This window comes from Lucilia sericata, unplaced genomic scaffold, assembly GCF_015586225.1.
Source record: "Lucilia sericata isolate MDLA Ls3-8-SP2 unplaced genomic scaffold, ASM1558622v1 Contig000689F_arrow, whole genome shotgun sequence".
Classification (NCBI taxonomy): Eukaryota; Metazoa; Arthropoda; class Insecta; order Diptera; family Calliphoridae; genus Lucilia; species Lucilia sericata.
The window spans coordinates 123790-148109 of record NW_023994692.1 but is presented as its reverse complement, the minus strand read 5'-3'; the positions used below and the strand labels follow the sequence as shown (position 1 = coordinate 148109).

The 24320-nt window shown below is 33.6% G+C and overlaps 3 protein-coding genes across 3 annotated transcripts; 1 reads left to right on the top strand and 2 right to left on the bottom strand.

The window, feature by feature from the left end:
* Positions 1-7454: 7454 nt before the first annotated feature.
* LOC119607361 (protein cycle) lies at positions 7455-11448 on the bottom strand. The gene is made up of 5 exons (XM_037961230.1): positions 11199-11448; positions 10806-10880; positions 8351-8799; positions 7862-8291; positions 7455-7799 (listed from the first exon to the last, which is right to left on the bottom strand). Exons 1-5 carry the CDS (start codon positions 11207-11209, stop codon positions 7538-7540), a joined length of 1227 nt encoding a protein of 408 aa, XP_037817158.1. The 5' UTR covers positions 11210-11448; the 3' UTR covers positions 7455-7537.
* A 2417-nt stretch (positions 11449-13865) lies between these two features.
* Positions 13866-16592, bottom strand: LOC119607362 (acidic fibroblast growth factor intracellular-binding protein). Its single transcript, XM_037961231.1, has 8 exons — positions 16415-16592; positions 16149-16347; positions 15938-16057; positions 14854-14961; positions 14545-14778; positions 14415-14483; positions 14167-14352; positions 13866-14109 (listed from the first exon to the last, which is right to left on the bottom strand). Exons 1-8 carry the CDS (start codon positions 16497-16499, stop codon positions 14031-14033), a joined length of 1080 nt encoding a protein of 359 aa, XP_037817159.1. The 5' UTR covers positions 16500-16592; the 3' UTR covers positions 13866-14030.
* A 727-nt stretch (positions 16593-17319) lies between these two features.
* On the top strand, positions 17320-24097 carry LOC119607351 (deformed epidermal autoregulatory factor 1). The gene is given in 5 exon segments (XM_037961219.1): positions 17320-17787; positions 18538-19201; positions 21943-22139; positions 22141-22542; positions 23824-24097. Coding segments are annotated over 5 exon segments (1563 nt in total). The 5' UTR covers positions 17320-17661; the 3' UTR covers positions 23998-24097.
* The last annotated feature ends 223 nt before the right edge of the window (positions 24098-24320 follow it).

Sequence of the window (24320 nt, the reverse complement as noted above, 5' to 3'; positions counted from 1 at the left end):
TAATAAAGTATTATACAAAAAAATCAATATTCGAAAGTTGTTTAATTCAATATTTATAAGTGAGCAATTTCTAACAAGAATGGGTTACAATCCATTGGTCTCGAGTTTAGTTAGACTACAATCTAGTATTTTATCTTAAAATGGTGTAGTCTATAGTTTGAGCTACAGTTAAGCCTATTTAATGCAATAGCTATGATCTGGAATATAGTACAAATATGGAGCCTAGTAAATAATCTGGACTAATATATAGTCTGGAGTATAGTCTAATCTATAGTCTGGGTCAGTTTAATCTATAGTTAGGGCTGTCTATAGACGTCTAGTCTATAGTCATCTAGTCTACAGTCGTCTAGTCCATAGTCGTCTAGTCTATAGACGTCTAGTCTATAGTCTTCTAGTCTATAGTCGTCTAGTCTATAGTCGTCTAGTCTATAGTCGTCTAGTCTATAGTCGTCTAGTCTATAGTCGTCTAGTCTATAGTCGTCTAGTCTATAGTCGTCTAGTCTATAGTCGTCTAGTCTTTAGTCGTCTAGTCTATAGTAGTCTAGTCTATAGACGTCTAGTCTATAGTCGTCTAGTCTACAGTCGTATAGTCCATAGTCGTCTAGTCTATAGTCGTCTAGTCTATAGTCGTCTAGTCTATAGTCGTCTAGTCTATAGTCGTCTAGTCTATAGTCGTCTAGTCTATAGTCGTCTAGTCTATGGTCGTCCAGTCTATAGTCGTCTAGTCTATAGTCGTCTAGTCTATAGTCGTCTAGTTTACAGTCGTCTAGTCTATAGTCGTCTAGTCTATAGTCGTCTAGTCTTTAGTCGTCTAGTCTATAGTCGTCTAGTCTATAGTCGTCTAGTATATAGTCGTCTAGTCTATAGTCGTCTAGTCTATAGTCGTCTAGTTTATAGTCGTCTAGTCTATAGTCGTCTAGTCTATAGTCGTCCAGTCCATAGTCGTCTAGTCTAAAGTCGTCTAGTCTATAGTCGTCTAGTCTGCAATCGTCTAGTCTATAGTCGTGTAGTCTATAGTCGTCTAGTCTATAGTCGTCTAGTCTATAGTCGTCTAGCCTATAGTCGTCTAATCTACAGTCGTATAGTCTATAGTCTAGTCAACAATCAAGTCTACAATCTAGTCTATAGTCTAGTCTATAGTCTATTCTATATTCTAGTCTATAGTCTAGTCTATAGTCTATTCTATATTCTAGTCTATAGTCTAGTCTCTAGTCTAGTCTATAGTCTAGTCTATAGTCTAGTCTATAGTCTTGTCTATAGTATAGTCTATAGTCTAGTCTATAGTCTTGTCTATAGTATAGTCTATAGTCTAGTCTATAGTCTAGTCTATAGTCTAGTCTATAGTCTAGTCTATAGTCTAGTCTATAGTCTAGTCTATAGTCTAGTCTATAGTCTAGTCTATAGTCTAGTCTATAGTCTACTTCATAGTCTATAGTCTTGTCTAGTCTAGTCTATAGTCTAGTCTAGTCTATGGTGTAGTCTATAGTCTAGTCTATAGTCTAGTTTATAGTCTAGTCTATAGTCTAGTCTATAGTCTAGTCTATAGTGTAGTCTATAGTCTAGTCTATAGTGTAGTCTATAGTCTAGTCTATAGTCTAGTTTATAGTGTAGTCTATAGCCTAGTCTATATTGTAGTCTATAGTCTAGTCTATAGTGTAGTCTATAGTCTAGTCTATACTGTAGTCTATAGTCTAGTCTATAGTCTAATTTATAGTGTAGTCTATAGCCTAGTCTAGTCTATAGTCAATTCTTTAGTCTAGTCTATAGTCTAGTCTATAGTCTAGGCTATTGTCTAGTGTATAGTCTAGTCTATAGTCTAGTCTATAGTCTAGTCTAGTCTATAGTCTAGTCTAGTCTATAGTCTAGTCTATAGCCTAGTCTATAGTCAAGTCTATAGTCTAGTCTATAGTCTAGTCTATAGCCTAGTCTATAGTCAAGTCTATAGTCTAGTCTATAGTCTAGTCTATATTCTAGTCTATAGTCTAGTCTATAGTCTAGTCTATATTCTAGTCTATAGTCTAGTCTATAGTCTAGTCTATAGTCTAGTCTATAGTCTAGTCTATAGTCTAGTCTATAGTCTAGTCTATAGTCTAGTCTATAGTCTAGTCTATAGTCTAGTCTATAGTCTAGTCTATAGTCTAGTCTATAGTCTAGTCTATAGTCTAGTCTATAGTCTAGTCTATAGTCTAGTCTATAGTCTAGTCTATAGTCTAGTCTATAGTCTAGTCTATAGTCTAGTCTATAGTCTAGTCTATAGTCTAGTCTATAGTCTATTCTATAGTCTAGTCTATAGTCTTGTCTATAGTATAGTCTATAGTCTAGTCTATAGTCTAGTCTATAGTCTACTTTATAGTCTATAGTCTTGTCTAGTCTAGTCTGTAGTCTAGTCTAGTCTATGGTGTAGTCTATAGTCTAGTCTATAGTCTAGTCTACAGTCTAGTCTAGTCTATAGTGTAGTCTATAGTCTAGTCTATAGTGTAGTCTATAGTCTAGTCTATAGTCTAGTTTATAGTGTAGTCTATAGCCTAGTCTATATTGTAGTCTATAGTCTAGTCTGTAGTGTAGTCTATAGTCTAGTCTATACTGTAGTCTATAGTCTAGTCTATAGTCTAATTTATAGTGTAGTCTATAGCCTAGTCTAGTCTATAGTCAATTCTTTAGTCTAGTCTATAGTCTAGTCTATAGTCTAGGCTATTGTCTAGTGTATAGTCTAGTCTATAGTCTAGTCTATAGTCTAGTCTATAGTCTAGTCTAGTCTATAGTCTAGTCTAGTCTATAGTCTAGTCTATAGTCTAGTCTATAGCCTAGTCTATAGTCAAGTCTATAGTCTAGTCTATAGTCTAGTCTATAGTCTAGTCTATAGTCAAGTCTATAGTCAAGTCTATAGTCTAGTCTATATTCTAGTCTATAGTCTAGTCTATAGTCTAGTCTATAGTCTAGTCTATAGTCTAGCCTATAGTCTAGTCTATAGTCTAGTCTATAGTCTAGTCTATAGTCTAGTCTATAGTCTAGTCTATAGTCTAGTCTATAGTCTAGTCTATAGTCTAGTCTATAGTCTAGTCTATAGTCTAGTCAATAGTCTAGTCTATAGTCTAGTCTATAGTCTAGTCTATAGTCTAGTCTATAGTCTAGTCTATAGTCTAGTCTATAGTCTAGTCTATAGCCTAGTCTATAGTCTAGTCTATAGTGTAGTCAATAGTCTAGTCTATAGTCTAGTCTATAGTCTAGTCTATAGTCTAGTCTATATTCTAGTCTATAGTCTAGTCTATATTCTAGTCTATAGTCTAATCTATAGTCTAGTCTATATTCTAGTCTATAGTCTAGTCTATATTCTAGTCTATAGTCTATAGTCTAGTCTATAGTCTAGTCTATAGCCTAGTCTATAGTCTAGTCTATAGTCTAGTCTATAGTCTAGTCTATAGTCTAGTCTATAGTCTAGTCTATAGTCTAGTCTATAGTCTAGTCTATAGTCTAGTCTATAGTCTAGTCTATAGTCTAGTCTATAGTCTAGTCTATAGTCTAGTCTATAGTCTAGTCTATAGTCTAGTCTAGTCTATAGTCTAGTCTATAGTCTAGTCTATAGTCTAGTCTATAGTCTAGTCTATAGTCTAGTATATAGTCTAGTCTATATTCTAGTCTATAGTCTAGTCTATAGTAGTCTAGTCTAGTCTATAGTCTAGTCTATAGTCTAGTCTATAGTCTAGTCTATAGTCTAGTCTATAGTCTAGTCTATAGTCTAGTCTATAGTCTAGTCTATAGTCTAGTCTATAGTCTAGTCTATTAGTCTATAGTCTAGTCTATAGTCTAGTCTATAGTCTAGTCTATAGTCTAGTCTATAGTCTAGTCTATAGTCTAGTCTACAGTCTAGTCTATAGTCTAGTCTATAGTCTAGTCTATAGTCTAGTCTATAGTCTAGTCTATAGTCTAGTCTATAGTCTAGTCTATAGTCTAGTCTATAGTCTAGTCTATAGTCTAGTCTAGTCTAGTCTATAATATAGTCTATAGTCTAGTCTATAATATAGTCTATAGTCTAATCTATATCCTAGTCTACAGTCTATTCTATGGTCTAGGTTATATTCTAGTTTATGAGCGGGTGCTTTTTGGGTTCAACTTTAAAGAGAGTTTATTGTTCATACGATCCCCTTTAAGAAAACTATCATGAACGCATCGATATATCGACTAATTCTAGTGCTGTTTTTCAGAGGGAAAATAGTAAATATTTATATAGAAATTACGAATATTTTTAAACAATTGCAATAAACATGAATGATAAATAGAAACGAAACATTGTATGCAAGTGGCCAGATATGGTGCCACTGCTGAGTATACAGTTTAATAACAATAATGTAATAATTTATATAAACGAATTGAAAGTGCCCTATAACTTATACATATACTTATTTAAAAATGACCTCCCAAAAACCGAACACACCAACTACTTGACAATAGCTCATCTAAACACGTGTTTAGTTTGAAAGAAATCTTTTCAGTTATCGAAAAGTGAAATTAGTTTTATCACTGAAGTTGTAAATCATAAACTGTGATATCGTTAATCGACTACTGTGTTTTTTTGCTGCGATAACTCTCACTAGAGGTGTTTACTGTTACCACTTAACACTAGCAAGATTAACTTAAAAAAGCTATATTCGTTAAAAATTAATATTTATTTTTGAAAATCTGCTAAATAACAATAAAAATCAAAAACTCTTATTAGGTCAGGTAGACCAATTTTGAAAACCTCAAATAAGGTGGTTGCATTCAAAAGGAACTGTGTTAATATTTCTTGTGTACGTATGTATGTCTGTAGTTTTATTTTTCAGTATTTTATTTGACATTTATTTTGTTTTCAATTGCACTGAGGTAAATATAGGAAAACTAGTTACAACGCAAAACTATTTAACCAAGAGTTTATTTAGTTCAACGTGGAGCCATTATTGATCAATATTTATATTTTTATAACATCGCTACTTTAGCCATTGTTCTGGTTTGCGTAATAGTAATTTAAGCAAAATATTTATCTACAAATACATTGTATTTATTAAAAAAGTAATAAGCAACTTGTTGCAATTCCTGCAATACATTCCCTGAGACCCCGTTTTAGCTATTGAAAATTAACGCATAATTTTGATGTAGTCTATATCTTAGTCTATAGTCTGGTCTATAGCATAGGCCATAGTTTAGTCTATAGCATAGTCTATAGGCTAGTCTATGGTCTAGTCTATAGTCTAGTCTATAGTCTAGTCTATAGTCTAATCTATAGTCTAGTCTATAGTCTATAGTCTAGTCTATAGTCTAGTCTATAGTCTAGTCTATAGTCTAGTCTATAGTCTAGTCTATAGTCTAGTCTATAGTCTAGTCTATAGTCTAGTCTATAGTCTAGTCTATAGTCTAGTCTATAGTCTAGTCTATAGTCTAGTCTATAGTCTAGTCTATAGTCTAGTCTATAGTCTAGTCTATAGTCTAGTCTATAGTCTAGTCTATAGTCTAGTCTATAGTCTAGTCTATAGTCTAGTCTATAGTCTAGTCTATAGTCTAGTCTATAGTCTAGTCTATAGTCTAGTCTATAGTCTAGTCTATAGTCTAGTCTATAGTCTAGTCTATAGTCTAGTCTATAGTCTAGTCTATAGTCTAGTCTATAGTCTAGTCTATAGTCTAGTCTATAGTCTAGTCTATAGTCTAGTCTATAGTCTAGTCTATAGTCTAGTCTATAGTCTAGTCTATAGTCTAGTCTAGTCTAGTCTAGTCTATAGTCTAGTCTATAGTCTAGTCTATAGTCTGCAGTCTAGTCTAGTCTACAGTCTAGTCTACTGTCTAGTCTATAGTCTAGTCTATAGTCTAGTCCATAGTCTATAGTCTAGTCAAGTCTAGTCAAGTCTAGTCGAGTCTAGTCAAGTCTAGTCAAGTCTAGTCAAGTCTAGTCAAGTCTAGTCAAGTCTAGTCAAGTCTAGTCAAGTCTAGTCAAGTCTAGTCAAGTCTAGTCAAGTCTAGTCAAGTCTAGTCAAGTCTAGTCAAGTCTAGTCAAGTCTAGTCAAGTCTAGTCAAGTCTAGTCAAGTCTAGTCAAGTCTAGTCAAGTCTAGTCAAGTCTAGTCAAGTCTAGTCAAGTCTAGTCAAGTCTAGTCAAGTCTAGTCAAGTCTAGTCAAGTCTAGTCAAGTCTAGTCAAGTCTAGTCAAGTCTAGTCAAGTCTAGTCTAGTCTATAGTCTAGTTATAGTCTAGTCTATAGTCTAGTCTATGGTCACTGGCCACTTGCATACAATGTTTCGTTTCTATGTATAAGTTATAGGGCACCTTCAAGTCGTTTATATAAATTATTATATTATTGTTATTAAACTGTATACTCAGCAGTGGCACCATATCTGGCCACTTGCATACAATGTTTCGTTTCTATTTATCATTCATGTTTATTGCAATTGTTTAAAAATAATCGTAATTTCTATATAAATATTTACTATTTTCCCTCTGAAAAACAGCATTAGAATATATTAGTCCATATATCGATGCGTTCATGATAGTTTTCTTAAAGGGGATCGTATGAACAATAAACTTGTTTTAAAGTTTAACCCAAAAAGCATCCGCTCATAAATTAGAATATAACCTAGAACATAGACTAGACTATAGACTAGACTATAGATTAGACTATAGACTAGACTATATACTAGACTATAGACTAGACTATAGACTAGACTATAGACTAGACTATAGACTAGACTATAGACTAGACTATAGACTAGACTATAGACTAGACTATAGACTAGACTATAGACTAGACTATAGACTAGACTATAGACTAGACTATAGACTAGACTATAGACTAGACTATAGACTAGACTATAGACTAGACTATAGACTAGACTATAGACTAGACTATAGACTAGACTATAGACTAGACTATAGACTAGACTATAGACTAGACTATAGACTAGACTATAGACTAGACTATAGACTAGACTATAGACTAGACTATAGACTAGACTATAGACTAGACTATAAACTAGACCATAGACTAGACTTGACTAGACTATAGACTATAGACTAGACTATAGACTAGACTATAGACTAGACTATAGACTATAGACTATAGACTATAGACTATAGACTATAGACTATAGACTATAGACTAGACTAGACTATAGACTAGACTATAGTCTAGTCTATAGTCTAGTCTATTGTCTAGTTTATAGTCTAGTCTATAGTCCAGTCTATAGACTATAGTCTAGTCTATAGTCTAGTCTATAGTCTAGTCTATAGTCTAGTCTATAGTATAGTCTATAGTCTAGTATATATTCTAGTCTATAGTCTAGTCTTTAGTCTAGTCTATAGACTAGTCTATAGACTAGTCAAAGTCTAGTCTATAGTCTAGTCAAAGTCTACTGTAGTCTGCATTTTAAAATTAATTGACTTACTTACGGTTCCGCGTTTTACTTTCCAGAATAAATCTCCATTTTTCATTTCATTTTCTTTCACACTCACACATCTATAGGATTTATTTTTTGATCGAGATTAAAAAAATATTTACGGAATACTTCATTCTAAATGCTTATAAAAATACCGAATTCTTAGCCATTATATATTCAATTTCTGTGGTCCAAGGATTTTTAAATGCACGCCATTCACTTTGCAGTTGTATAAAACGATTGTCCTTGCAGCGAAAACGATAAACTTGGGTTGTGACTTTTTCGGCCACCTGTAAAACCATTTTATGGGATTCAGCCAAGGCGGGTATATCCTCGGGATGAAAATATTCGTAGAAACTACTGCCCAAGATTTCTTGAGGTAAAAAACCCACCGCCAAAGTGGCTCTATGTATAAAAAGCAAATAACAACTTAATAAGAGTTTTAAATGAAAAGTTTTAACTCTAACCTTTGATCGATAAACAAAAATTTACCATCCACCGAGTGTCGGGATAGAAAATTAACATGCCTTACATTGGGATGATTATCCAGGGAGGATGTTGATTTATCTTCCATGACATTAGAGGGTATGCGTCCAATGGCCACTAAGCAGGAGAGATTTGTTATTTGATCTTCATTGTCAGCATCTTGATTTTCTTCTTTGATGGGGGCCCAGGATTTTAAATAGCCGGTACATTGTATTACCCGATATTTCTCATCCATGCTTAACTTCGATTTACGTCTGGTGGAACTGCGGGAACTTGACGATGTATCAGACTCTTCCTTAATCTGACTACTACTGGCGGCTTTTAGTTTCATGCGACAAAAGAAGGATCTTCTGGCACCCGGACATAGGCGGCATAAACTTTGTGGTATATCGGTTTTAACGGGAAGCATGGCTATGAAATAAATATTTGTTAAACCCATATTTCTCTATAATTAATCTCTAACTACTCACTTTTAGCATCGATTAATCTTTCCCTCGGACACGGATCCAGCGAGGACAACTGCTCCTTAACCTTGGCCACATCTTTCGGATGTAGAACATCAAACCAACTCTGTCCTAATAAATCTGTTTGTGTATAATTCAAAACATTTGATACCGATTCCGAGACATACAATATACGTCCTCGATCACAACCCACTACAAATAGAAATCCCTCAGCTGCCTGCAGTATTAACATTTTCAATTCTTGATCTGAGAGAAATGTTGGTTTACAGTCACCACCGCTGTAGGCGTGTACGGCACCACGTATACTACGCAAATGCTGTACAGCCATGCGTAAAACGGTCAATTTATCTAGTTTACGATGCATGGCATAGCACATGGGTATCATGGAGGACAATTCATTGATGTAGGTGTTCATTTTATCCCGCCGTCGTTTTTCGATTTCACTGTGATTTTGCCTGGAAAATAGAAGAATTTCGGGCAGAGTTGTTTTATTGGCGAAAATGTTCTAGATTTATAGTTTATTCCATATTCTAGTCTAAGTACAGTCTAAGTACAGTTTATTCTATTATTTATTCTAAAGTTTAACCTATAGTTAGTTTATAGTTAAGTCTAAAGTTTAATCTGAAGATTAGTCTAAAGTTTAGTCTATAGTTTACTCTAAAGTTTAGTCTATAGTCTAGTCTATAGTCTAGTGAATAGTCTAGTCTATAGTCTAGTTTAAAGTCTAGTCTATAGTCTAGTCTGTAGTCTAGTTTATAGTCTAGTCTATAGTCTAGTCTGTAGTTTAGTCTATAGTCTAGTCTATAGTCTAGTCTACAGCCTAGTCTATAGTCTAGTCTATAGTCTAGTTTATAGTCTAGTCTATAGTCTAGAATATAGTCTAGTCTATAGTGTAGTCTATAGTGTAGTCTATAGTCTAGTCTATAGCCTAGTCTATTGTCTTGTCTATAGTCTAGTCTATAGTCTAATCTATAGTCTAGTCTATAATCAAGTCTGTAGTCTAGTCTATAGTCTAGTGTATAGCCTAGTCTATAGTCTAGTGTATAGTCTAGTGTAAAGTCTAGTGTATAGCCTAGTCTAAAGTCCAGTCTATAGTCTAGTCTATAGTCTAGTGTATAGTCTAGTGTAAAGTCTAGTGTATAGTCTAGTCTATAGTCTAGTGTATAGTCTAGTGTATAGTCTAGTGTATAGTCTAGTGTATAGTCTAGTCTATAGTCTAGTCTATAGTGTAGTGTATAGTCTAGTCTATAGTCTAGTCTATAGTCTAGTCTTTAGTCTATTCTAGTCTAGAGTCTTTAGTCTATAGTCTAGTCTATAGTCTAGTCTATAGTCTAGTCTATAGTCTAGTCTAGTCTATAGTCTAGTCTATAGTCTAGTCTATAGTCTAGTCTATAGTCTAGTCTATAGTCTAGTCTATAGTCTAGTCTATAGTCTAGTCTATAGTCTAGTCTATAGTCTAGTCTATAGTCTAGTCTATAGTCTAGTCTATAGTCTAGTCTATAGTCTAGTCTATAGTCTAGTCTATAGTCTAGTCTATAGTCTAGTCTATAGTCTAGTCTATAGTCTAGTCTATAGTCTAGTCTATAGTCTAGTCTATAGTCTAGTCTATAGTCTAGTCTATAGTCTAGTCTATAGTCTAGTCTATAGTCTAGTCTATAGTCTAGTCTATAGTCTAGTCTATAGTCTAGTCTATAGTCTAGTCTATAGTCTAGTCTATAGTCTAGTCTATAGTCTAGTCTATAGTCTAGTCTATAGTCTAGTCTATAGTCTAGTCTATAGTCTAGTCTATAGTCTAGTCTATAGTCTAGTCTATAGTCTAGTCTATAGTCTAGTCTATAGTCTAGTCTATAGTCTAGTCTATAGTCTAGTCTATAGTCTAGTCTATAGTCTAGTCTATAGTCTAGTCTATAGTCTAGTCTATAGTCTAGTCTATAGTCTAGTCTATAGTCTAGTCTATAGTCTAGTCTATAGTCTAGTCTATAGTCTAGTCTATAGTCTAGTCTATAGTCTAGTCTATAGTCTAGTCTATAGTCTATAGTCTGGTCTATATTCTAGTCTATAGTCTAGTCTATAGTCTAGTCTATAGTCTAGTATATAGTCTAATCTATAGTCTAGCCTATGTTATACATTTGCGGGTTTGTTGCTGTATTTTCTGTTATTTGTTGCTTTCGACCCATTGTGCATTAATTTCAGCAGACAGTTTTATAATCTCCATTTAATAGATACATTTGGTAGACTATAAATATCTTAACCTTTTGTTGTCCCTTTAAATACTTTGTAATGCAACTAGCAACATATGGAATATTTTTTCGGTAATTTTCCTTAAAGTATACAAACACACAAACCTATAAACAACAGCTAGACGTTTCGAGATATCCGTTAAATAAACCTTTTAGCATTCCATTTATTAATTACTTAATATTAATTACAATTATAAACGATAATATAAAGTCTCACTTACTTTCGATTCTCATCTGATGTTCTGGCCATTTTTTCCTCATCGTAAGTCTCATCGTCCAATTCTTCCAAAGTTTCACTAGACGAATGAAAAAGATACATTATTTTGCTCTAAATGTAAAACAATTTAATTAAATTAAGTATTCCAATCAAAGAAATTGATTAATTAAATAACTTTTCTCCAAAATAGAAATTTCTTGTACAAAAAACGTCCGTATGTTGTTGGAGTTGTAACACAAATAAGTTTTTCAGTGGTTGCTAATAAAGGTGAATGGATTAATATGCAGTTATGGGAAAATCCTCCCCGTTTTCTTTTCATTTCTTTGATTTATTATTACAGCATCAACTCTCTGAAATCAATCAATCTGCAAATGACAGATACGAGTGCAAAACTTACCTAAATTCCATAGATACGCACTCAATACGAGTATGGATAGATTTATCTTTCTCTTGTCACCAAAAAAGGGTATTTTTCTAGTGGAAAATTTTTATTTGTTTTGATTTTGTTTTTTGCGTGTTGTTCTACTAGATACTTGTGGGTAGTGGGTTTGGAAATAAATAATAATAATAAACTTTTGACAAGTTGTTGCGCTTATTTTCTGCGTTTTTCTTTGTGTCTAATTTTTCGTCTATTTTGCAATGCAAGTTTTTATTGTATATTTTTGCATTTTCTATTTTTATTCCATTTTCTTAATTGACAGTTACGAGTTGTTGGTGTTTCGTTAGTGTAAAGAAAAGCTTTGAACTTTTTTGCTATAAGTTTTGTTTATTGTGCTAGTATGTGAGTGCTAATGTATCTGTAAGTATTTTTGTTTATATTGAGTATTCAGAGTAGATGCAATAGTTTAATGAGAGAATATCTATGGAATTGCAATTTAACAATGATTTAGTACTTGTTTTAGTACTATTTAAGAGCTGAAAGTACCAATATATACTAGATTATAGACTATAGTCCAGACTAGACAATAAACTAGACTATTGACAAAATTTTAGAATATAGTATAGAATAAACAAGACTAACTTATAGACTACACAATAGACTTGTTTTAGTACTATTTATGAGTTGAAAGAACCAATATAAAGTAGATTATAAACTAGACTATAGACTAGACAATAGACTATAATTTAGACTAGATAATAAACTACACCGTAGACTGCACAATAGCTAAGACTATAGATTAGATTATTTACTAGACTACAGCATACGCTATAGACTAGACTACAGAATACATATAGACTAGACTATAGAATACAATATAGGCTAAATTAGACTATAGACTAGGCTATAGACTTGACTATAAACTAGACTACAGACTAGACTACATACTTGACTATAGACTAGATTATAGACTAGACTATAGACTAGATACTAGACTAGACTATAGACTAGACTATAGACTAGACTATGGACTAGACTATAGACTAGACTATAGACTAGACTATAGACTAGACTATAGACTAGACTATAGACTAGACTAGACTAGACTAGACTAGACTATAGACTAGACTATAGACTAGACTATAGACTAGACTATAGACTAGACTATAGACTAGACTATAGACTAGACTATAGACTAGACTATAGACTAGACTATAGACTAGACTATAGACTAGACTATAGACTAGACTATAGACTAGACTATAGACTAGACTATAGACTAGACTATAGACTAGATTATAGACTAGACTATAGACTAGACTATAAACTAGACTATAGACTAGACGATAGACTAGACTATAGACTAGACTATAGACTAGACTATAGACTAGACTATAGACTAGACAATAGACTAGACAATAGACTAGACTATAGATTAGACTATAGACTAGACTATAGACTAGACTATAGACTAGACTATAGACTAGACTATAGACTAGACTATAACTAGATTATAGCAATATTTAGTATACTATAACTAGACTAGACTATAGACCAGGCTATAAACTAGACTATAGACTAGACTATAGACTAGACTATAAACTAGAATGTAGACTAGAATGTAGACTAGACTATAGACTAGACTATAGACTAGACTATAGACTAGACTATAGACTAGACTATAGACTAGACTATAGACTAGACTATAGACTAGACTATAGACTAGACTATAGACTAGACTATAGACTAGACTATAGACTAGACTATAGACTAGACTATAGACTAGACTATAGACTAGACTATAGACTAGACTATAGACTAGACTATAGACTAGACTATAGACTAGACTATAGACTAGACTAGACTATAGACTAGACTATAGACTAGACTATAGACTAGACTATAGACTAGACTATAGACTAGACTATATACTAGACTATAGACTAGACTATAGACTAGACTATAGACTAGACTATAGACTAGACTATAGACTAGACTATAGACTAACTAGACTAGACTATAGACTAGACTATGACTAGACTATAGACTAGACTATAAGACTAGACTATAGACTAGACTATGACTAGAACTATAGACTAGACTATAGACTAGACTATAGACTAGACTATAGACTAGACTATAGACTAGACTATAGACTAGACTATAGACTAGACTATAGACTAGACTATAGACTAGACTATAGACTAGACTATAGACTAGACTATAGACTAGACTATAGACTAACTATAGACTAGACTATAGACTAGACTATAGACTAGACTATAGACTAGACTATAGACTAGACTATAGACTAGACTATAGACTAGACTATAGACTAGACTATAGACTAGACTATAGACTAGACTATAGACTAGACTATAGACTAGACTATAGACTAGACTATAGACTAGACTATATACTAGACTATAGACTGGACTAATGAATAGAGTATAGACGAGACTATAGACTAGATTATAGACTAGATTATAGACTCGACTAGATTATAGACTCGACTAGATTATAGACTCGACTAGATTATAGACTGGACTATAGACTAGACTAGATTATAAACTGGACTATAGAATAGACTATAGACTAGATTATAGACTAGATTATAGACCAGACTATAGAATAGATTATAGACTAGACTATGGACTAGATATAAATTCGAAATAAAATCCGCAATTTTTAAATATTTTTTTTTATTTATTTATTAAACAAAACGTTTTCGCTTCTTCAACTTTCTTCCAATCAAATTGTCAAATGTCCTCTAATTTATGAAAAATTAACAAAATTATAATAAATATATTGGCAACTTAAAAAATATTATTAAATAAATACAATTACAAATTAAACATGATACATTTTATCTAAACAGATACTAATAACTTGCATATAACGATCCCACAAGCAGCGGGTTTCTTGATCTCTGAAAAATTGAAAAATATATAAAATTTTTGATGAAAATATAGAAAGTAATGTTTACCTCGATATTTCCAAATCTAAAACACTTTGTGTGGTGGCAGCTAAAAACTTATTGACATGATCGCGAGCCCAAATATTCTGGCGCCAGGGTTCGATTAATTTTTCACAAAGATCGACAAATAAATCACGCAATTCGCGTGTACGATGTAAATTGCAAGCAATACTAATCAAAGAACGCCAATAGGAGCTGAAGCATAGAAAATGATTAATGAATCATTTGAAGTATACAAAATGTTTGAAATAAATTACCGAAAATTTGAGTCCAACTCATGAAATGATCTTTCCAATAAAACTGGTTTTAAACGCAAACAAACTAAACTGTTTAGAAAAAAGGATTTTATAATAAACTAGATTTTCTTTTATTTTTTTCTTAACCTACTGTTTGATTTCCTTTTCTTTGTCCAATAAACATCTTAGTTCTCTTAAATCCAATAGAAATTCTTTATCCATTTCAGTGTCATAGTATTCGGGACCCGAATGCTGATACGTATACGTCCAATAGATCATGACAGCCTGCGAGCAGGCAAACAAATCGTTAAAGGTTAAATACTGCAACTTTTTCTTAGAGGTTTCAAAACGTAAACAGGCCAAAAATACTATGGAGGCATATTTTCTTTAGGGTTTAGGGGAAGAAAGAAATATGTATGAGAAATTATTAAGTCTAGATTTCTTTTAAAAGAAAGATTACTTGGCTAGTTCATCGCGTATATTGAATAGCTGCTTAATATTTTGTGTTATATTGCCGGGTAGCTCTTCTACCGCTTTAAATATCCGTTTAACATTATCGAATTGGCGTCTGTAAAGGAAATTAAAGAGATTTTTCTTAATTTTTGAAACGGGAAAGATGAAAATTTATGTGTAATAAATTCCAGAACAATTTACTGCTTCTTTGGAAATTAAGTTAATCACAAGCTCTCCTAGAATCGACCTATTTGGCAGAGTGTAATGCCTTATTTGAGTGCCTTTACTAGACCTTTATGATTTTAACAATACTGACAGTTTTGAAGTGCTTGACTAGAGATCCAAGAGAACTTTGTGGATAGTTCTATTAAGTCTAACTTTTGAACTGTTTTTGCAGCAGGTTTAGGTTTATTTAAATAGACAATCATCGTGGGTACTTCCATTGCGATTTAGAGGCACTTGCAGCTTATTCCGACATCGATTTGCTAAATAATTTGATTCAGTTTTGCCTTAAAACAATTCTAAAATAGCTTTCGATTCAGCACAAAATGATCCGCTCTCTACTATATATATGCAGCACTTTTTGTGCTCTAATAAGAGAGCATTTGCTCTTGTCTTATACAAAGATTTACAGACCATTAATCCGCACAATATAAACACATTTGCTGGTGGAGTTTACGGAGTTTACTTAAAGAAAACCGAAGAGTACCAAATAGCTCCAATAATATGAGAAAAACAAATATGTAATTTGGAAAGGATAGTTCTTAGTATGTGCTCATCATCAACCCCTCTGGCTAGAATAGTCTAACCAGCATATGTCTTCACATCTTAGCCTTTACATCGCCTCAAGATGGAATATCACAATATGCGAGCAAACGTTGTTGGATTTTAAGGATCATTTCACATGATGTTTGTCACATTTCTTAGTCTTTTTCATAATGGGTCCCTCTTATATTCTTATATTTATATTCTTATACTTTATCCATATTTAGCATTTGGTCATTCAACTGTTGTTGATGTTCCTTTCCAAACTTATTTTTTCTTCTGCAAAATAAACTATTATTTCCATGTTGCAAGATTTCTTATAATACCTGCAAGATTTCAATTTAACTCCAGTCTTTTCAGCCACTTCATCCAAATCCTTGCGATAACGTGAAGACAACTTTTTGCCCAATATTTCGCGAGCCACACAATCATCAATGGAGTAGTATCTTTAAGAAAAAACAAAAAAAAATATTAATAAATTGTTTACAATCTTCATAAAATTCATCAATTTTGTTTTCATTTAACAACAACAACTACTTTTCTATAATAAGATCCCGAGTCTCCGGTTCCAATTGGAAACAAGATTGTTCTAGCAATTTAGTGGGAGCATGCAACAGCCGCTCGATTAGCGAATAAGTGCGATAATGATCTAAAACATCTGAAGTTATTAAGTCCAAATGTACGCCCATGGAATGGGCAAAACCCTTTTGTTTCAGATAACAAACAGCCTCGGTAGCTAGAAATAAATTAACACTTCTTTAGGGTTTTTGGTATATAAATGAAAATTTCATTAAATAACTTACAAGAAAATCCCTCTATCCATAGTTGATAGATTTCCGGATCTACTATGGTATAGTTGGTGATGAAAACATCAACATCAGCCAACATTTTTAACAAAAAAATCCTTTAATTATTCTAAATTTTAACTTTTGCCCAGCTAAATTGTATTCCAATCAGAAATCTGCGCTGACAAATATTAACGGCGGCGGCGGCTGACACTAAAAATATCGGCGGCGGCTTAAAATCGACTGTACGCCGGCTAAGTTCTCAAATACGCTTAATTTTACAATTTTCAATGATTTTAAATAAAAACGGAATCCGAGAGACTTTTTAAGTGGGATTTTGTATATAAGTTATAACAATAAAATAGAGCAAGCACAAAGGTTGTGCTTTTTACAGTCAGTAACGTTAGAATTTTATATATATAGATAGATTTCGTGCCTTGAATTATACTGTGAAAACACTGTAATGTTCGATTTGAATTCAAGTTGCCTTTTCACTGGAGAATGCTTTGAATTAAGGTGTAATGTATTTCAACTCTTGAAATTTTAATGTTTGACTGGAATTAAACTTGTTTTAAACTTTAATTCCAGCAAGAATGCTTATTGGGTATAGTGTGACAATTATAAGGAATCTAAAGTCGACATAAAGCCCACAATGGTTAGTACCAATATTATGCCCAAACAACATCTACATACATACAACCTAGCCAGGTTATTTCCTCTAGGTCCGTGAAGACATTCTCTACATAGCTATAAATTTGTATAAAAAGTATGCAAGATTTTACCGATAACCCTGTTCTTGTGGCACTCACTAAGAACTGCCAAACCCTTAATAAATACAACCCTGCTGGTATGTTATTGGAAAAAAGCTTTTTTCTTATTGCTGTCTATTTTTTTTGACATTTCATACTTAACGAACAGAACTTTTAATGTGTTAATTGAAAGTTTGTTATCACAAATGTCATACATCTCCAGTTAATATTTTTTCTACAAAAAAAAAAAAAATATATATTTATAAGCAAAATGTGATTTATTTGTTTAAAGAAAATATTGAGAATTAAACTATTGAAAAACACAATTTGCAAATTAGTTATTAAGTGCTGAATTGAAATAGTTTAGAGAAAACTTAGTTGGAAAACCGCCTAAAAAATACAATTGCCTTTTTTTTATAACACGGCAAATTAGAAAAATTGTGTGATTTTGTGTGTGTGTTAAGAGCAAAGAAAAAGCAGAGCAAAGCAGACAGTGTCAAAACTCCAAAATAAGCTATGGAACAGGACTCCACTGAAATGCATCTAAGTAGAATACGTGATGTGAAAGAATTGGCTGTTCTCAATGATGAAGCGCGTGACGTTGTTAAGGAAGAAGTCATACTTGAAAGTTCCGGCCATCAGGTGCGTAATGTAGAGAAAAATAATAAATAAATAGAAAAAAGCAAAACTCAAGAAATTAAGTGGGAAAATTTCGTGTGACACACAAACTCTTTAAAGGAAGAAAATGAAAATATTTTGGAAACAATTTATGGAAAATGTATTGTAGAGCTTGCAATTAGTGTTAAAAACAGTGTTTTTATTTTTTTTTTATGTGGAAATGCGCCACTGCGCCATCAAAGCAAAAGCCCTTAATCTCCCTGCCAGCCCCTGGTTTAAAGGGTTTTAAGCTGGTTATAACTTGCAGAGCCTACGGGCAAAGTTTTGGTAGTGTCCTAAACCAACATCTTCCAAAACAACCAACCAACATCCTACCGTGTGCGTGTGTGTAGTACACAAAATATTGTGTACATATTTTTTGTATGTTGTGTGTTTTTTTTATATGATTTCCAAAATTTCTCTATTAATTAATATTTGTGTGCTTTTTTCCTACTTCTAATTGCTTTTGTTTTGATTTTGCAATTTCTCTTATTTGTTGTTATTTTTTCTCATATTTTATACGTTTTTTTTTCTACATGTCTTCTTCTACTCTGCGCCATTGACGACTAAACGAAAAAAAAAATAAATACTGAAAAAAACATTTTTTCTTCAATTGCTGCTGCTACTGTGGAAAATTGTGCGTGTTGCAATTTATTAAATAAAACCTTCTTCCTGGACAACTTGTTATCCTGTTGCTGCTGTTGCTGTTGCTGTCTACACAAAACCCGTTTTTAGCTGGAAACCAAAGTGCATATGGTAACATCATCAAATGAAAATAGTGGAGGCAGCGGTGGCAATGTTGTTTCCGTACCCGTTTCCCTGCCCATAGGTTCCATGATTGCTGGCACCGCTTTCAATGTCATCTCACCCGATCATTTACCGCATTTCAAACAGATGCTGTGCGTCGATAACAATGGTTATATATCCAGCGGTGCGGTTGTGGGCAGTGTTGGTGGTGACCTCAAAACGATTGTCATACAACAGCAACAGCAAAGTGATTCGGTTGGCATGAATCACGATGGCTCCGGCAGCAATAACAGTCATGACAGCACCGTCACCGGTGATCAAATGATGCATGGCTCCGGTTGCGGTTCAGCATCGGGTGTCAGTTGGTCGGAAACAGCTCACATGGAAATATTTCCCATACGCTGTAAGACGACCAGTGCTGAGCTATATCGCAGTAAGTTGGGTTCGGGCGGTCGAGGTCGCTGTGTTAAGTACAAAGACAAATGGCTGACGCCTAGTGAATTTGAGCAGACCTGTGGTCGTGGCTCGAGTAAGGATTGGAAACGTTCCATTAAATACGGGGGCAAATCGTTGCAGTCACTTATAGATGAGGGCACCCTGACACCGCATGCCACCAATTGCAGTTGTACCGTTTGTTGTGATGATGAAGCGGGTAAGTTGGTGGACATAACATATTACATGAATCCCGGAAGTTTTTAACTTTATTATAGTACTTGTCAGATTAACGGGTTTTAGTTTAAAATGTTTCCGTATGTACAAATTGACTAGGCTTTTTGTAGTTGTTTCATTAATTTCAAATATTTATGCAAATCTTTTGAATACAGAAGGCTGTTTAATGCATTTCTTAGTTGCTTTAGAATTCCGGGAAATCCCTGTTATATTGTTAAATTTAAAGAAAACAAATTTGTTCAATGATGTCAGCTGTAGAATTGAGCTCTGGACTTTTCTTAAAGAATCAAATAAGAATTTCCCCGTCCACTCTTTTGAATAGCAAAATTTCTGTTAAAAATCAATAGTATTGAACTACCTACAAGTTCAAATTAGATAAACAAACTAAAGGCATACTACTTCGAAAAGATCGAACTAGAACTAGAACTGAACTAGAACTGAACTAGAACTGAACTAGACTAGAACTGAACTAGAACTGAACTAGAACTAAACTAGAACTAAACTAGAACTGAACTAGAACTGAACTAGAACTGAAACTAGAACTGAACTAGAACCGAACTAGAACCGAACTAGAACCTGAACTAGAACTGAACTAGAACTAGAACTGCACTAGAACTGAACTAGAAACTGAACTAGAACTGAACTAGAAACTGAACTAGAACTGAACTAGAACTGAACTAGAACTGAACTAGAAACTGAACTAGAAACTGAACTAGAACTGAACTAGAAACTGAACTAGAACTGAACTAGAACTGAACTAGAACTGAACTAGAACTGAACTAGAACTGAACTAGAACTGAACTAGAACTGAACTAGAACTGAACTAGAACTGAACTAGAACTGAACTAGAACTGAACTAGAACTTGAACTAGAACTGAACTAGAACTGAACTAGAACTGAACTAGAACTGAACTAGAACTGAACTAGAACTGAACTAGAACTGAACTAGAACTGAACTAGAACTGAACTAGAACTGAACTAGAACTGAACTAGAACTGAACTAGAACTGAACTAGAACTGAACTAGAACTGAACTAGAACTGAACTAGAACTGAACTAGAACTGAACTAGAACTGAACTAGAACTGAACTAGAACTGAACTAGAACTGAACTAGAACTGAACTAGAACTGAACTAGAACTGAACTAGAACTGAACTAGAACTGAACTAGAACTGAACTAGAACTGAACTAGAACTGAACAAGAACTGAACTAGAACTGAACTAGAACTGAACTAGAACTGAACTAGAACTGAACTAGAACTGAACTAGAACTGAACTAGAACTGAACTAGAACTGAACTAGAACTGAACTAGAACTGAACTAGAACTGAACTAGAACTGAAACTAGAACTAAACTAGAACTGAACTAGAACTGAACTAGAACTGAACTAGAACTGAACTAGAACTGAACTAGAACTGAACTAGAACTGAACTAGAACTGAACTAGAACTGAACTAGAACTGAACTAGAACTGAACTAGAACCGAACTAGAACTGAACTAGAACTGAACTAGAACTGAACTAGAACTGAACTAGAACTGAACTAGAACTGAACTAGAACTGAACTAGAACTGAACTAGAACTGAATAGAACTGAACTAGAACTGAACTAGATCTGAACTAGAACTGAACTAGAACTGAACTAGAACTGAACTAGAACTGAACTAGAACTAAACTAGAACTGAACTAGAACTGAACTAGAACTGAACTAGAACTGAACTAGAACTGAACTAGAACTGAACTAGAACTGAACTAGAACTGAACTAGAACTGAACTAGAACTGAACTAGAACTGAACTAGAACTGAACTAGAACTGAACTAAACTGAACTAGAACTGAACTAGAACTGAACTAGAACTAGAACTGAACTAGAAGTAGAACTGAACTAGAAGTAGAACTGAAATGAACTAGAACTGAACTAGAACTGAACTAGAACTGAACTAGAACTGAACTAGAACTGAACTAGAACTGAACTAGAACTGAACTAGAACTAGAACTGAACTAGAACTAACTAGACTGAACTAGAACGGAGCTAGAGCTGAATTTCCAAATGATTCTTTTTTCTGACTTCTGTTTTAATAAGTATATTTGGAAAATCAATAAAACTGGTACATTTCTAGATCAGTGTATGTTAAGCTGCGAGTCCTTCTAGTTCGTTGAATTGATTTTTGAGAAAAGGATCAACTTTTGTCAATTGACATTTCTTTCCAACTTGTGGCATTTATAGATGTTTACCTTTTTATTGTGGATCTTTGAGTAAGACATGTATACAATTTACAAACCACCTCCTACGCCATTCTTTATCTCAGAGCCGTCGCAATTGAGCTGAGGGATATTATTCAGTCACTTTGATCCAGTCGTCGAGAAGAAGTTTATATTGAAGTAGTACTAGGAGATGTAATATTAAGAGCATCATTCTGAGATTGCTTCTTAGATGTTTGTTGATATTTAGCAAAGTTTTCAGATTTGCATGTCTGGATTTGTCGTAGATTTACCAAAGTATTTTCAAAAACCTTAACAAAAGATGTTATTGTTTATATTAACAAAAATATACAACAAAACAAATTTTACAAAGTATCAAAGTCCAGTTTCCGCTGATAAATAGGTTATTAATGAATTAAACCAGCTCTGTTTCTTCTTTTGCAGAATTTATTATAATTTTTTCCTGTTCGTAATTAAATCACAATCTAATCTGTTTATTTTTTCTTCTTTCTCCTTCGCTTCGCCAGCATCGGGACCCGTACGTCTATTTACACCATACAAACGTCGAAAGCGAAATCAAACAGATAATGATGGTGAAACTGGTGGTCCAAAACGTAAACGTAATACTAACAATAACAATAATAACAATAATAATAACAACAATATTATGAATAACACTGAACCACCACAACACACCACAACGGTGGTCGATGATAATAATATGTTTTTTAACGGAAGATAACATTACCTCCAAGGATGAACCGTGGCCAACACTTAACGATAGCCTCGACACATCAACCGAGCTAGTAGATCAAACACAAATCTGTAATGCATACGATAGAGAAACGTTTGTAGTGAACATAAATGATCCGGGGCCAATTGCATTGCTAGACAATAGTCAGACAATGAAAACACTCGAGAATGTTTATTGCACAATGGTCAAAGCCACTAATGATTTTAAGCGTATTCTAACCGACTTAAAGAATACGTACGATCGTAAAATCGAAATATTACAGAAGGAACGCGATGCTGCGGTGGCAGCAATGCGCGTACAAGTACATACAGACATTGATGATCCGAATATAGCGGGTGCATTACATGGCAACGAAGTTATATCAGCTAAGAAGGTGAGAAATAAGATTTTAAAAGCGGAACTAGAACTGAACTGGAATTAAACTAGAACTGAACTAGAACTGAACTAGAACTGAACTAGAACAGAACTAGAACTGAACTAGAACTGAACTAGAACAGAACTAGAACTGAACTAGAACTGAACTAGAACTGAACTAGAACTGAACTAGAACTGAACTAGAACTGAACTAGAACTGAACTAGAACTGAACTAGAACTGAACTAGAACTGAACTAGAACTGAACTAGAACTGAACTAGAACTGAACTAGAACTGAACTAGAACTGAACTAGAACTGAACTAGAACTGAACTAGAACTGAACTAGAACTGAACTAGAACTGAACTAGAACTGAACTAGAACTGAACTAGAACTGAACTAGAACTGAACTAGAACTGAACTAGACTGAACTAGAACTGAACTAGAACTGAACTAGAACTGAACTAGAACTGAACTAGAACTGAACTAGGAACTGAACTAGAACTGAACTAGAACTGAACTAGAACTGAACTAGAACTGAACTAGAACTGAACTAGAACTGAACTAGAACTGAACTAGAACTGAACTAGAACTGAACTAGAACTGAACTAGAACTGAACTAGAACTGAACTAGAACTGATACTAGAACTGAACTGAACCTGAACTAGAACTGAACTAGAACTGAACTAGAACTGAACTAGAACTGAACTAGAACTGAACTAGAACTGAACTAGAACTGAACTAGAACTGAACTAGAACTGAACTAGAACTGAACTAGAACTGAACTAGAACTGAACTAGAACTGAACTAGAACTGAACTAGAACTGAACTAGAACTGAACTAGAACTGAACTAGAACTGAACTAGAACTGAACTAGAACTGAACTAGAACTGAACTAGTACTGAACTAGAACTGAACTAGAACTGAACTAGAACTGAACTAGAACTGAACTAGAACTGAACTAGAACTGAACTAGAACTGAACTAGAACTGAACTAGAACTGAACTAGAACTGAACTAGAACTGAACTAGAACTGAACTAGAACAGAACTAGAACATAACAAGAAGAGAACTAGAACAGAACTAGAACTGAACTAGAACTGAACTAGAACTGAACTAGAACTGAACTAGAACTGAACTAGAACTGAACTAGAACTGAACTAGAACTGAACTAGAACTAAACTAGAATTGAACTAGAACTGAACTAGAAATGAACTAGCACTGAACTAGAACTGAAATTTACATTTTCTTATAACATGAAGTTCTGATTTAAAATTTATATTTATTTTTGTTCTCTTCTAGTGCGCTAATTGTAATCGTGAAGCATTGGCAGAATGCTCATTATGCCGAAAGACTCCCTATTGTTCCGAATTTTGTCAACGAAAGGATTGGAATGCCCATCAAGTTGAATGTACAAGAAATCCAGCCCCGGCTGCAACACAACAAATTATGCTCCTAGTAGACGAGCAATCCTAAATGAATTAAAATTGTACATAAAAATTAATTAAACATAAAACAAACAAAAAAACCAACAACCGATAAACAATTTAACAAAACATTAAAGTAAAACAAAAAAGAAAAAAACAAAATTAAATTTTAAATAACTTTATACGTTTGAGTAAAACAAAAATCAACAATTAGCATTAATCGTAAATAAAAAAACAAAAGAAAAACCAACCACAGCAGCAGAACCGTAAACTTTTTAAACTTAAATAATTAAAACAAAAAAACAAAACTCATCATCTAATGTCTACAACTATTCTACGCTTTTTTCCAAGAAAAAAAGTAGAAGAATGGCC